General features: G+C 41.4%; 1 protein-coding gene across 2 annotated transcripts in view; it reads left to right on the top strand.

Moving 5' to 3' along the window:
- The first annotated feature begins 5,069 nt into the window (after positions 1 to 5,069).
- Positions 5,070 to 13,204, top strand: part of Efna5 (ephrin A5) — a 278,183-nt gene continuing 270,048 nt past the window's right edge. The window contains exon 1 of one of the 2 annotated variants that reach the window (XM_078045359.1): positions 5,070 to 7,118. In XM_078045359.1, the coding sequence (XP_077901485.1) occupies positions 6,994 to 7,118 (125 nt within the window). In that variant the 5' untranslated portion in view covers positions 5,070 to 6,993. The remainder of the gene's footprint in view (positions 7,119 to 13,204) is intronic. The other variant, XM_078045357.1, reaches the window with a different exon arrangement.

Below are 13,204 nucleotides of genomic sequence, written 5' to 3'. Positions count from 1 at the left end.
CACAAATTAACAGCTATTTATATTCTTTTTACTTTATAAAGGTATGCTGTAGATATGTATAATTTTTTTTTTAAAGAGAGAGTGAGAGAGAGGGGGGACAGAGAGAGAGAGAGAGAGAGAGAGAGAGAGAAAGAGAGAGAATTTTAACATTTATTTATTTTTTCTTAGTTCTCGGCGGACACAACATCTTTGTTTGTATGTGGTGCTGAGGATCGAACCCGGGGCCACACGCATGCTAGGCCAGCGCGCTACTGCTTGAGCCACATCCCCAGGCCCAGATATGTATAATTATAAAATATAAATTCAAACCTCTTTTTTTAATTATAAACATTCATGGTAATATGTATCATTTTAAGTAAAGAATTCAAAAGAATATTTTAGGATAGTATATTTTATGCTAATTGATTTATTAGATTTGTTAAAATTCAGATAATTTTTGTAAATTTTATTTAAAAAATTGAAGAGGGAAATATAAATCAGTAAAAAATACATATAAGTTCAACTAGTAAAAGAGAACATGAAAATTGCTATGGAAATAAAACATTTATCAATTTTAGCTTTATGGTTGAAAACTAATCATATAACTCTATGGTATATATACTGAAATCTAGATAATGAAAAGTGACAGGGAAATTGATTAAGCCAACAAGCCCTTGTTTGCTTCTTTTAGAATTACATATGAACATATACATTTGTAATACATAAAAACATGTTTACATATTTACCTAATTATATGATTTAGGTATTTATCAAAATGACTGCTTATCATATGTTTAAAGAGTTTGCTATGTTGGTCTTATTTAAAGTATGTTTTGAAGTGAGCAAAAGAACAACTCATAGACTGCTAGTCATAAGTGAAGACACTTTTAAATTGCCTCTTTCAGAATATTGCCCCAACTTGCTAAGCTGCTTCTGTTTATCTATAGACTTTAAGAGAAAGGTTGCTGTGAAATAAAGGCTCAGCAGGCCCCAAGACAGTAAGGAATGAGGAAAAGTGGGAAATTCATGATGGAAGTTGAAGAGCACATGATTGAAAGTGGAGATGTAGTACTCCATTTTGCAGATTTTTTTTTTTTTTTTTCCTGTTAGGTTGCACACAGAGGAGACAGCTAGATCAGAAATAGAAAAATAGTGTTTTAAAGTCTCTCAGGAGAGAAAGGCTAGCAAATTTATTTCTAAACATTCTGAGAAACTTGTTCCAAAGCGGGTGAATAGCAGAAAGGGCTTCACTAGTAACTTCAAACAATCTGTGGGCAGGGCAGTTGAGTGAGAGTTTGGTGATGGAACCTGGGCTTCTTTGGGCTTCAGAATGAATACTAAAATTCTAGGAAAATAGTAGGGTTGGCTTAAATATCATCTCGTTAATCATCTCTTAGAAAGTTTTGTGTTTAATTATTATTTCTTTAATGTTTGCTCTAGAGTTTACCTCCTTTTTTATCTCTTCTGGATACAATTTCTAGTCTGACTTCTGAATATCTAGGTGCACTTCATTTTGTTATATTAGGAATTACTTAGTCTGTGGACTGTGGGGTTTGATTCACTGGCTCATTTCATTTATTTGCTTAGACACTTGACCCAACAGAACTCTACTTCTATTTGGTGATAGCTAATTCAAATAAAAAACTAGTTCAAAAGAATGATTAAACTATATTTACAAGTAAGCTGTGTTCTGCAATCTCATATTCGAGATGGCACTTATAAATGATTGTGTGACATAGAAAACGATTTAAAAGTATCATTCATTTTAATAGAGAGGATCATGAAAATTAGTTCTCTAAAGTAGCAACATCCCTCCTTACTGGTTAGCAGGGACACTTCTCCAGATAAATAAGAACAGAATTTACTTCTGCCTGAAAGATTGAAGTAATTAAGACAAAAATAAATTACCTGGATCAGTGGTTCTCAATCCTCTGTGCTCATTAGAATTCTCTAGGGAGTTAAAAAAAAAATCACAGATCCAGGTCCCCAACCCTAACCAGCTGAAATAGGGATTGTGGTCCTCAGCATTGTTCTTTTTCAAAAGGTTAAAAAAGTGATTTTAATTCATAACCAAGATTGGAAACTGATCTAGGTAAAGGTTGAAAAATCAGATGACTAAATTTCAGTTGGTATTTTAATTTGAGGAATGTAGATTATTACTTCAATGTTTTAAATTTTAAAACCACCAATGCATTTGGTTTCCTATAACTTTAAATCCTATCTTTTTCAGACTGGCAGTAAAGACCTTTATAATGTTAGCAACCTATTTTTCAGGTCTCAGCTCTACACTGCTTCAGTCTTGTTTAACTTAAAGCATTCAAACATTCCTTGCACTTTTATTCCTCCATGACTTAGTTTCTTGCTAATTTTTCTTTTTCAGTCAGACATTGAATTTCCTGCTATATTTGGCAAAACACCACTTAGTCTGTAAAGGCCACCTTAAAAGTCATTTGCTTCTGTGACACTGGGTTAATCATAACGCATTTTATATAATGCTGATTTGTATAGATTTAAATCCTGTTTTCCTGAAGAGACAAAGACACATTATCTAGCAAAAAGGGTGCAGTTCATGCCTCTCAATAAATTGTTATCTATTCAAGTATGTATATAATATATGGCTGCTAATATCAATTATTATTTAGGTATATAATCCCAGAAGAAGGTATTTGATTTAGGCTTATGGATTATTTCACACAGACATTTCAGTTGTGTTCTGAACAGCTGCAAATTTCAATATCTTATTCCAACCCCTTGAATCATTTTAAGGGAGACCACAAAGTATGACTTTTTTTTTCTGTTTAAAATGGGCATATTCAGGCTTTAAACAAATCAGAACTATTTAAAATATTAAGACATACGTATTCTTCTGATACGTTGATTTTTTTCACATTTGGTTACAGCATGTGTCAAATATTAAGACATAGGTATTCTTCTGATACGTTGATTTTTTTTTTTTTTCACATTTGGTTACAGCATGTGTCAAATGGAAACATCGTTTCTTTTTCCCTCACCCTCGGGTCTTGATGCCACAGGAAAGCTCCTTGATACCTGATAGTTCTCTAAAAAGACTCTTCCATGAGGATCAGCATTTTCCCCAAGACAGGAGTTCTGAATTATCTTTTTCTAAAAGATACATACTTTTTTTTTTAAAAGGGTCCAGTACTCTTCTGCAAAACTGTTTCTGTCTCATGAGCACCTATTAGAGCTACTACCAAAAACATGAAGGCAAGAAAAGAAATCCATGCATCCACAACAGTAAAAAAGAAAGGCCTCAAACTTGAGCATTAGCAAGATTACAGACCAGGGAGGACAGGAAATAACGTTTTAAATGAAAAATCGTCTTAAAAACCAGAAGATTATCCTGTGGTCTCTTTCTTAGGTTTTCCCACTTCTTTCTCACAGCGGGAATACTGTGAAATATGCAGATAATAGAGAGGCATTCATGTGAATATTCTGAACTTAAATTTTCTTTAAAAAATGAAGGTGGTTGCTTGGTTAGAGTGGTTTGTTGTGGAGTTCATAATTATACAGGTTGCAATTTATATCTAGTCACAGAACACTTACATTTCTAGGATGATTTCTAGATAATCAGATATGAAAATTTTCCGTAGTTGAAAAACTTAATTTTTAGGCAAAGGCCGATAATATCCAAGGAACCCTATGCCTTTGGGAACTGTTTCCCCTCAAGCCTATATTGATCAAGACCCTAGATTTTCCATCAAACTCAATAGGTCGGCAACATTAATGCTGGGTGCGGACTACAGGCCCACCACTGGAGGGCGTCTGGACGCTTCTAAACAGCTCGAAAGCGCCTGGAAATCTCGAGCCCTAGAACTGGAAGGCACAGGAGGGAGAATATATTTGATTTTATTAGGCTAATAAGTAAAAGGGACAACTGGCAGGTTAGGAGCAAAACTAAACTGCTTTCTTTCTTGGGATCATTCCTTCCCTCCGAGGCAGCAAACTCGCTAGAGAGCAATAGAAAAATATTAACAGTTCCCGAGCCCGCGGAACCCGGTGCGGGCAGGTCTCCGCGGGCCTGTGGCCCCGTAGCGACGGGCGTCGGGCAAGCTTCCAGGGCGCCGGACGGCTGCGGGGGAAACGTCTCACGGCGCCGAGAAAGGCTAGCTGCCAAGCGATTGCGCTCTAGTGGCGACAGAGGACCGAGGCGCTTCAACCTGTCCTAGAAGTCCAATTAAAAAAAAAAAAAAGAAAAGAAAGAAGAAAAAAAAGGAACTACTTCCCATTCCACCTCCACCCTCTCTCTCTCTCTTTTCACAACGGGTTACTTCAAGGCATTTATTTACGGGGAGTGAGCAGCGAATCAGCCTCAGGATTGAAATGAAAAAGGTGTAAAGCATTTCTGATGCGCTCACTTGCCGCATTCATTTCCTCCCTGTTGGAGGTTCGCACTGAATTGTAATCACTTTAAATTGAGATTTTCCCGATTTTTTAAAAAAGAAGATCTTCACTTTAAAGAGAAGTCTTGCTCCTGCTCAAGAATCTTTAAATCTCCAATTGGGAGAGAAGGCTTGAAAGACATTAGGAGAAAGGCTCAGATTTCCAGATAACCCAGCGCCGGGCAATGTATGCGTTGTGAACAGGACAGAGGTTTACTAAAACATTCATTCGCGTAGGTTGGTTTCAGCCCGTCTACTGAGATTTCAAATCACCTGAGGGGCCCCAGTGACAGTTGTCGGCTCGCTGTCTACCGAGTGGGAACCAGCTGCTTTAAAATCGAAAGACCCTACAACCAAGTAAAAAGATGTCAAATCATTCCTCAGCCCCGACGGAATTCAGCATCCAAAGGGTTACACGTGGCTGCCGGGCTCCAGCGGAGGAGAGCGCGCTTCGGCACTCCTAGTAATTCAATTAGTCAGGTTTCAGGAAGGTGGGGTGGGGGGTGGGGTGAGAGGCGTGGGGAGGGAGATTAGGAAACCGCCTCTTTCTCGTGGAGCAAACCAATCCGGTTGGAGTAAAGAGAGAGGAAAAAAATCTCGATCTGTAAGCAAACAGCAGGCTGTTCCCTGACTGGCTGCTCCGGCTACCCCCCACCTTCGCAAGTAAACTGGAAGGAATAAAAAAAAAAAAAAAAAAAAGAAAGAAAGAAAGAAAAAAAGGCTGCCCACAGGATCCGGGCCGCGGCAGCAAAGCTGGTTGGCTGCGCCTCCCCCTGCTCGGTCCGGAGCTCACACCCGCGCCCGCGCCTCCTGCCAACCCCGCGCCCCGCGCAACACGCCCAGGCGGAGCCCCCCTCGCCCACGTCCACGTTCACGCGCGCGGTCTCGCGCAGTGGTGAGGCTGCTGTTGGGTCGCCTCTGCTGTCGGCTTTACACGCAGGTCATTAACGAGGGGGCGTGCCCGAGGAAATTTTTCCCATAAAGCATTTTTCTTCTTTTTTTTTTTCCTCTCTTTTGCAAAACTGACTTTTACCCCTTTCCACTTCTCGCCAGTCGTTTCAATCTCTCCAGGGCTGCTCGTGCTGCTGCACTCAAGTTTATTTATTTTCCCGCCTGGGTTGGGGTTTTAGGATTCGGATTCTGATTTTTACCTCTTGTTGCTGCTGTGCCTAAGGAGGGAAAGAGAAGCAGCTGCGGGAGGATCGGGAAGGTTTTCTGATGTAGTCATCGGGGAGGTGCCACTCGCTCGTGCGCGCTCTTTCTCTCTCTTTTTTTTTTTTCCTTTTTTCCCCATTTCAAACTGATTGATGTATCTCTACAAGTTGCTGGACTTGGGGCCAGCCCCGTCGGAGTCACAGGGACACTTCTGAGAGCTCACCCGGGGCTCTTGGCACCGCGTGTGGGGAATCAGTCTCGCTCCCGGAAGGCGATCGGAGACTGACATCAGCCCATCCCGGAGTTGGAGGGATCCTTTTGAAAGTGATTGTTTCCCCTCCCGCTCTCCAGCAGAACAGTTGGGTTGGCGTCGTCTTGCAGGTCTGGGAATCCCAGCTCCGCCGGGCTGGCTGGTTCATAACCTCTACTCTTCATTCACTTTGGTGCACCCACACCCGGCCAAGAAAAGCACACAGGAGAAATCCCTGAGACTCGGCCATTGCCCGGGGTGCCGACTCCCGCTGCCGCTGCAGTCCGACTCCACTAGGGACCTGCGGGAAGACTCGAAGAGCCAAACTTTTCTTTGAGGTTTTCGAGGCAAGACCGCTCCTCGCCAGCGCAGCTGCCGGTTAACCAGTTCCAGGACGCCGGCGGGGCTGGGTTTGCGGCTCCAGATCCCCACCCTTCTCGGCAAGCCGCCCGGTACCGCAGTACCAACTACTCCTCCGAGATTTCCAGGGGTCTCCCGGCTAAGGCACAGAGGAGGCTGGGGAAAGCTCTCAGACTTCAGGGGCCACAAGCGTCCAGCCCCCTATCTACACGGCGCCCTCCTTTTGCAGTTTCCCTCCTGCCGCCAAAGTAACTTGGAGCTAAGCGGGTCGCAGTGCAAGGGCTCCGGGCGTTTGCGAAGCCTTACGCAGCCCGTGGCGCCGACGCTGAGCTGGGCCCGGCGGGCCGGTGTATGTCTCCCCTCGGCCACGGCGCGCAACTCCCGGTGACTGTGCAGCGCGCGCCGCCGCCAGTTCCGAATCGCGCTGCCGCCGCCAGGCCCGGCACGCACCTCCCTCTGCCGGGGTGACTGGCCTGCAGCCGCCGCCCGAGACACAGCTTGGCACCCCTTCCCCCGCCTTTGCCGCTGCTACCACACACACGCACGCTTCTCTCCATCTTGTGATTCCTTTTTTTCTCCCGAACCCCAGTGGGGGTGCGAGTTTGTCTTTATCCCTTACTCCCCACCCCCCCCCCCGCCCGCAATTCGCCGCCTTCTTTTCTTCTCGCTCTCTTGCCCCTCCCCAGCTTGGTGTGCGCCTCTTTCCTTTCTCGCCCCCCTTCATTTTATTTATTCATATTTATTTGGCGCCTGCTCTCTCTTTCTGTCCCCTTCCCTCCCTCCCTCCTTCCGGATCCCCGCTCTCTCCCCGGAGTGGCGCGTCGGGGGCTCCGCCGCTGGCCAGGCGTGATGTTGCACGTGGAGATGTTGACGCTGGTGTTTCTGGTGCTCTGGATGTGTGTGTTCAGCCAGGACCCGGGCTCCAAGGCCGTCGCCGACCGCTACGCTGTCTACTGGAACAGCAGCAACCCCAGGTAAGGCGACGGGGGGGCGAAGAGCCCAGGCTACTCGGGCCTCCGGGCCCAGAGGAAGGAGCGGCGGCTGCAGGGACCAGCGCGCACCAGCTGCCGGCAGCGCGCACCCTCAAAGCCTGCGTCTCCCGGACGCTGTTGGCTTGGAGGCGCCGGCGGGAAGCGCTCCCATCGCGCCCCTCTTTGTTAAGAAGTGGAAAGCCTGGGTGCTCCTGGGAGTCCCTGGGGCTACCCAAACCTACTGCCTTTGCAGGGCATGGGGAGACTAAGAAAAGGGCGGGAACCAGAGAGTTGGGACTTATCCGCTTCCCACCCTGGCAGGCTGACCGACATCCCAATCCCCGCGCAGGGCTTGGTCGCCCAGAGCCCGCGATGTGCGCCACCGAGAGCTTTCGCCTGGAGCGTGGGTGCGCAGGGACTGCGGAGAGAATCCGCCAAACATACCCAAAGTTTTTTTTTTTTTTTTTTTTTTTAATTTCTCTTCTCTTTTCTCCGTGCATACAGAGAGCGCACGGGCTAGGGGAAGTGAGGGGGGCTGGGAAGCGGAAGCTTTAGGTTTTTATTTTCCTCTTTGCGAGAAAATCGTTCGGCCCTGGAGTCAGTCCGGGCCTGGCGCGCTTGTCAATGGAGAGGATTCCTCCTGCACTTCCCGCCCCAGTGGGTTTAAGGTGCCAGAAAGTTTGATCTAATACCGGGTTACGTCATGTGTGCGAAGCAAGCTGCAAGAGTTGATCGACCCGGGAGTTGGGAGCCCTTCGCCCGCGGCCTGGCGGGACGCAGCTGGAAGAACGCGCGCGGTTACCTGGAACCGTTTTGCAGTGGTCCCCGAAGCCCGCCCGGTATGCGGGAGGCTAGAGGTGGGCACCAAGGACTGCCTTAGTGCACGTGATGAACCCCATTCAGCCGCCGACGTCCAGTGTTCTTGGACTCTGGAAGTTGGGGGGCGGGAATTCAGAATGCCTGGCGGACCCCTCCTGGTCCCGAGCAGTTCCAAACCTTACTTTCTCCCTGGCCTGTGCGCAGGCAGTCAGCACCCCGGGCCCATCTACCACTGTTTATGTGGTACATAGGCTAGTTTTCAGCTGTGGGTTGGTCTTGATGTTTGCCTATGAGGGAAATATATTGATTGTACCTAAAATCACAGGTTTTCCTCTGGGGTGAAGTGGAAATTGGGAGGAAAGAGGCGGGAGGCCGAGAATGAGCTGTGGTTGCTGCGCTCCAGCGCGCCTGGGGAGAGGGGACAGCAGGAGCCTCCAATTCTTGCTATCTCCCACTGACTCTCCACCAGTCTCCAGCCTTTCCCTCGGTATGAATGTTTAAGGATTCCCTGCTTGAACACTGTCAGCCCAGATGAAGATGGGCAGATTTCCCCACAAGCCGTCCACTGGTTGACTATCTGAAAGGGAGATCCCCCGCCCTGCAAATCCAGGGTAGTCACACCCAGGTAGCCCAGTTCTAAATGCACTGCCTAGCAGAAGTGGAGACATCCCTCAAAGTTTGTTTTTGTTTTGTTTTTTTAGAGTCTTATGGAGGTGGGTGGTGGAATTGGAAGCTATTTCTTCTTTGACATGCCACTTACCACTATTAGGAAAAGAGAAAGAGAAGTCTTCCTGCCAGAGGAGATGCCTTTTATTAAAGCTGACAAGACAAATAGAGCAAGCTTTCCAGTTGTGATGGTGTTAAAAGCAAGTCTTATTATGTTGGTCGGTTTTATTCCCTTTTGGGCTTTATTAGACAGCATATAGGAAAAGAACTTATATTTCCAAACTTTAGTGTCTTATTAAATAAAGCAACAGTGAGTCAGTTAGTTGTATTTGGGACATTTTGCTCTTGGTTGTAACTCCAAACTTCACAGTGTGATCTTTTTCTCGTGGTATTCATTTATTTGGATATATGGGTGTTTCAGCACTCCCCCCACCATTTTAAAATGGAAAAAACCAATAACACCCCTACTCCAACCCCACTTCTTAACCTGTCAAACTAGTCTGAGTTAGTTTAAGGACATTTTATCTTGGGTTATCTCTATTTTATGCTTTTGATACTGTTGTTTGGTTTGAGATCAGCACATTGATTTTTGTCTCAGGTCATATTTTTTAATAGATTTGCCCTGCCTGAAGAAAGCTCTTATGCTTAGGATGTCATGGTAGTTTTAAACCTGCCCAAGTTAACCTGTAATTCTTAAAAATACTAAGAGTATTCTTAAGTCAGTATGTTAATTTGAAGATGTGGGAATGCCTTTCTATTTGATCATTATCAGTTTGATAAAGTCCAAACAAAAGAATGTTGTATACCTCTCACCATCAAGAAATTTAGCCCTAACATTTAATATTCTTAGGAATTTATGGAGGCATTTGTCTTGTACGTTAGTACAGTAAAATTTAGAAAGTAGGTAGTGGTAGGCAGTTTTAACTGAGAAATGTTGAATAAGATTATACTTTTTTTATGTATTAAGGAAAGTCAACTTGGATGTAATTTGAAAAGGGCCAAATGCAAAATAAGTAAGTTGAAAATAAGAACCAAGAGTTTATCACAGATTTTATGAGACTATTTTATAAAATTTGCATAAGTTTACTACACTTTATAAATTCAATGTACTTTTTCTTTTCCTATATGCTATCGTTTTATAACGTAAGTTAACCAGGACTTTGGTTCTATGTAGAAAGTATCAAGATTTTGTTAAACCAAAAGAAGATAATCAAAAGACTAAGTCGATCATATTAATTGCAACTTGAATAGATTTTAAAATTTTACTCTTAGAAGAAAAGTTTAGTAGATATATTAAACTGATGAGAATGGAAACTATGTTTCAATGAAGTAAATAAGTTTAAGTGTATACTAATAGGTTGAACTTGAAATTGTATTTAGTTAGGTAAAATTAGGATCAAGTAGGTCCTGATAACAGGGATTGAGTATTTTCTTGTGTAAGTTGTGTTACCTTGTGTAGCTGATGGGAATGTATCTGCTACCTTGAATATCGTCATTACTTGTCCATTGGTACAATAAGCATCTATAAATTTGGGATTGCAGGAAAAATATTAAACTTATTTGGTGTCAGAATAATTTTACTGTTAGAAACGATATTCCTGATAGTAATTTCTGGTAAGGGGATATTTAATTTTCAAATGCTTCTAACTTTTTAGTTACCAGTATTTATTGGGCAGTAACTAAACTGATTTTATATGCTGAAATGGCACAAATCTGTAAAATAGTTAACTGAGAACTATTAGTGTGAAGAGAAATACCTTATAAGACATTAGCCTACATGCATCAACTATGTTTCTAAAATTTGAAAACTTGCCTAAGTTTCACCTAAAAGTGTGATTAATAGAATTATCCTTTTAATATTATGTTGCATTCTAAATTGGAATGTTACTAAGTAACTTTGAGTAATAAAAATACAAATCAAAGTTAATATAGTTATTTGTCCTTAATTTCTTTAAGATTGTAGAAAGCTTTTAAGTAACGAGAGAGAGAGAGAGAGAGAGAGAGAGAGAGAGAGAGAGAGAGAGAGAGAGAGAGAAGGAGAAGAAGAAGATTTGGCAATAAAACTATTCACATTCTCCCTTAGTATCTATGCTGATAAAGATAGACATGACAATACTAAGAACTTGCCTCTTCATCTGAAGCATGCTGTAACACTTTGATGCCTTCAACAGAATATTCTTTTAAACCTTATGTATTTTGAAAAGTTCTGGGACTGATTTATGTGCCAAATGATGCTAGAGTGACTAAATGTGTCTCCTAGTTGGCATTATGGATGCAATAATAAAATAATATATAGCCAGTATAATCATATTTTCAGTAATGCTAATTCCATTTACTTGGTGCTTTATTTCTGCCAAGGTTTGAGTATCATTGATTTTAAGAGTTATTTTCTTAGCATGAGTAACATCTCTGCTAATTCGTCAAGGATTTACTAAACTTGAACCTAGTCATATTTTCTTTAGACTTTGTCAATGCTTTAGGAACTTTTGTAAATTAAATATTTCATAGTACACTGGTAGGTAATTGTTTTGTTAACATGTAGTCTTGGAGTTGTGAACGTAATGTGAATTCTAGGTCAACACTCTCTTGTCCTTCTGAGGTTATATGTATGTGTCTAAGTAGAGACAGTAGTAAACGAGTTTTCCCTAACCATATTTCTTTGGGTATTTTTCTTCTTTCAAAGTTCACTTGCTTTATTTTAAAAATTCGGAGCCATCATCATTTGGAGACACATATACACACACACAGAGCAGAATACTGGCACTGTACCTTTTTCTCTGACAAATAAATCATCATAATTTATATCTAAGAATTTATTTTGAGAAAGGATGAAAAGTTTACCTTGGTTTGGAATAGTTTCATTACTATACTTATAAAGGATTACCCCCTGTTTAAAAAAAATAAATGTTTTAAATAATGTTTTTACATGTTAGAAACATGAATCTTCAAGTAAAATATATTATTTAGAATCCTAATAAAGTAACGAATAAGCCTCAATGTAACATCAGCTTATTAGATATGTTGGGATAATTTTATTTTGATGTTTGGATTAGAATTTTTGTAAAGACAAGGGTAAAAATAAAACAGTACAACTGAGATTTAGCAGCCTATATTTTTATCTCATCTACTTATAGGAGACCTGAAGTATATTTAAGGGCCTGATTTATCAGATTCGATTTATATGTTAGTCAGCTTTTCAACCTATGTCTTAGGCTGTTTTGTGAAGTGAATTCTCTCCCCTTTTTAAATTTAGGAATTTGTGAAAGAGAAGTATGTTTCTTGCTTTTTGGTCATTTTTCCATAGAATTTTGTAAAGCAAAGTTAGCTACCATTGTATGCACTATTTTATGTATTCAAAAAACAAACAGAAATAATCAACCATCTGTTTTTTAGGTGACTGAAATATTAGTGCTGTTTGTAGGGACTATTGACTGTTGTCTCATTTGGCATTTCTATTATGAGACCAGTGTTAATAAATTACTTGTGATTAACCATATCAGAGACTATCTTTCATAGTTCCTGGTATGTGATTTTAGGATGTTAACTAGACATCACATGTAACAACACATGTAACAATAAGATATTAGTTCCAGGAAGGCACATGGAACTAATATCTTATTGTTACATGTGTTGTGGATGATAAACAATAGCTTTAGTGGTTTTTATCTTTAAAAACTGAGGGATCATTTGGAAAGAACACCTTGTCCTTTGGGGTACAAATTAAACCTGCCATTTAATCTTGCAAAATGCCTTCTGAATAGGCATTTCATTGCATTCTGTCCATTGGCCTGGTTTCCTGTTGGATAGGGACAGATAAAGATGGGCACCTTCTTTTCTCCCCTGTTGCTATGAACCAAGCAAGCTACCAGCTTCATGCTGGGCCAAGAAAATGAATGAATACAATTAGTCCTTGAGGAATCCTGGCCTTTGCTAGCTTGGGAGAAGAATATGCCAAAAGAATTTACCTGGGCTGGAGGGTGGGGGAGAATGAACTTTTAATATAAAATGAAGAAAACATAAGAATACGTTAAAAATATTTTTTTTCTTATAGCATTTGGTATGTTATTGGTTCCTCTTTTTCAATATAAATAATTGGATTAATAATGTTTTTAAAGATGCCACTCATCCTCTTTTTTATTTATTTTTTAATTAATGTTTTGAATAACCTCCATAGCAAAAAGGATTTAAAAAGCTGTGGTATTTTAAGTGATGAGCCAATCTCTGTTGACTGATTCCATGTTATTGATTTTCTTTTCAGAAGAAATATACAGACTCTTATAATCATAGTCTGACTGGAACATTCATGTTGGGAAGGAAGTCTGTATTTCCCTAAGTACAGTGAGGAAGGTGGTCCTTAGGACAACTCACTCAGCTCAGTCTTCTGAAACTGGGAAAAATTTTTTGTCCTTTGATCATTTGTGACAGATAATACCTTCCTGTTCAGGTATAAAATCCTTGAGTAGGAGTGTAAGAAATGAGATATTAATATTCACTTTTAATAATTTGTCTTATGATGGTCTTAGCCAAACATCAATAAATTACTGTCTCTTTTAAGGGCCTGATTTATCTGATTAGATTTATATGTTAGTCAGCTTTTCAACCTA

Source organism: Ictidomys tridecemlineatus, chromosome 1, assembly GCF_052094955.1.
Source record: "Ictidomys tridecemlineatus isolate mIctTri1 chromosome 1, mIctTri1.hap1, whole genome shotgun sequence".
Taxonomy (NCBI): domain Eukaryota; kingdom Metazoa; phylum Chordata; class Mammalia; order Rodentia; family Sciuridae; genus Ictidomys; species Ictidomys tridecemlineatus.
Note: the sequence above shows the minus strand (reverse complement) of the source record. Positions and strands in the feature narration are given on the sequence as shown.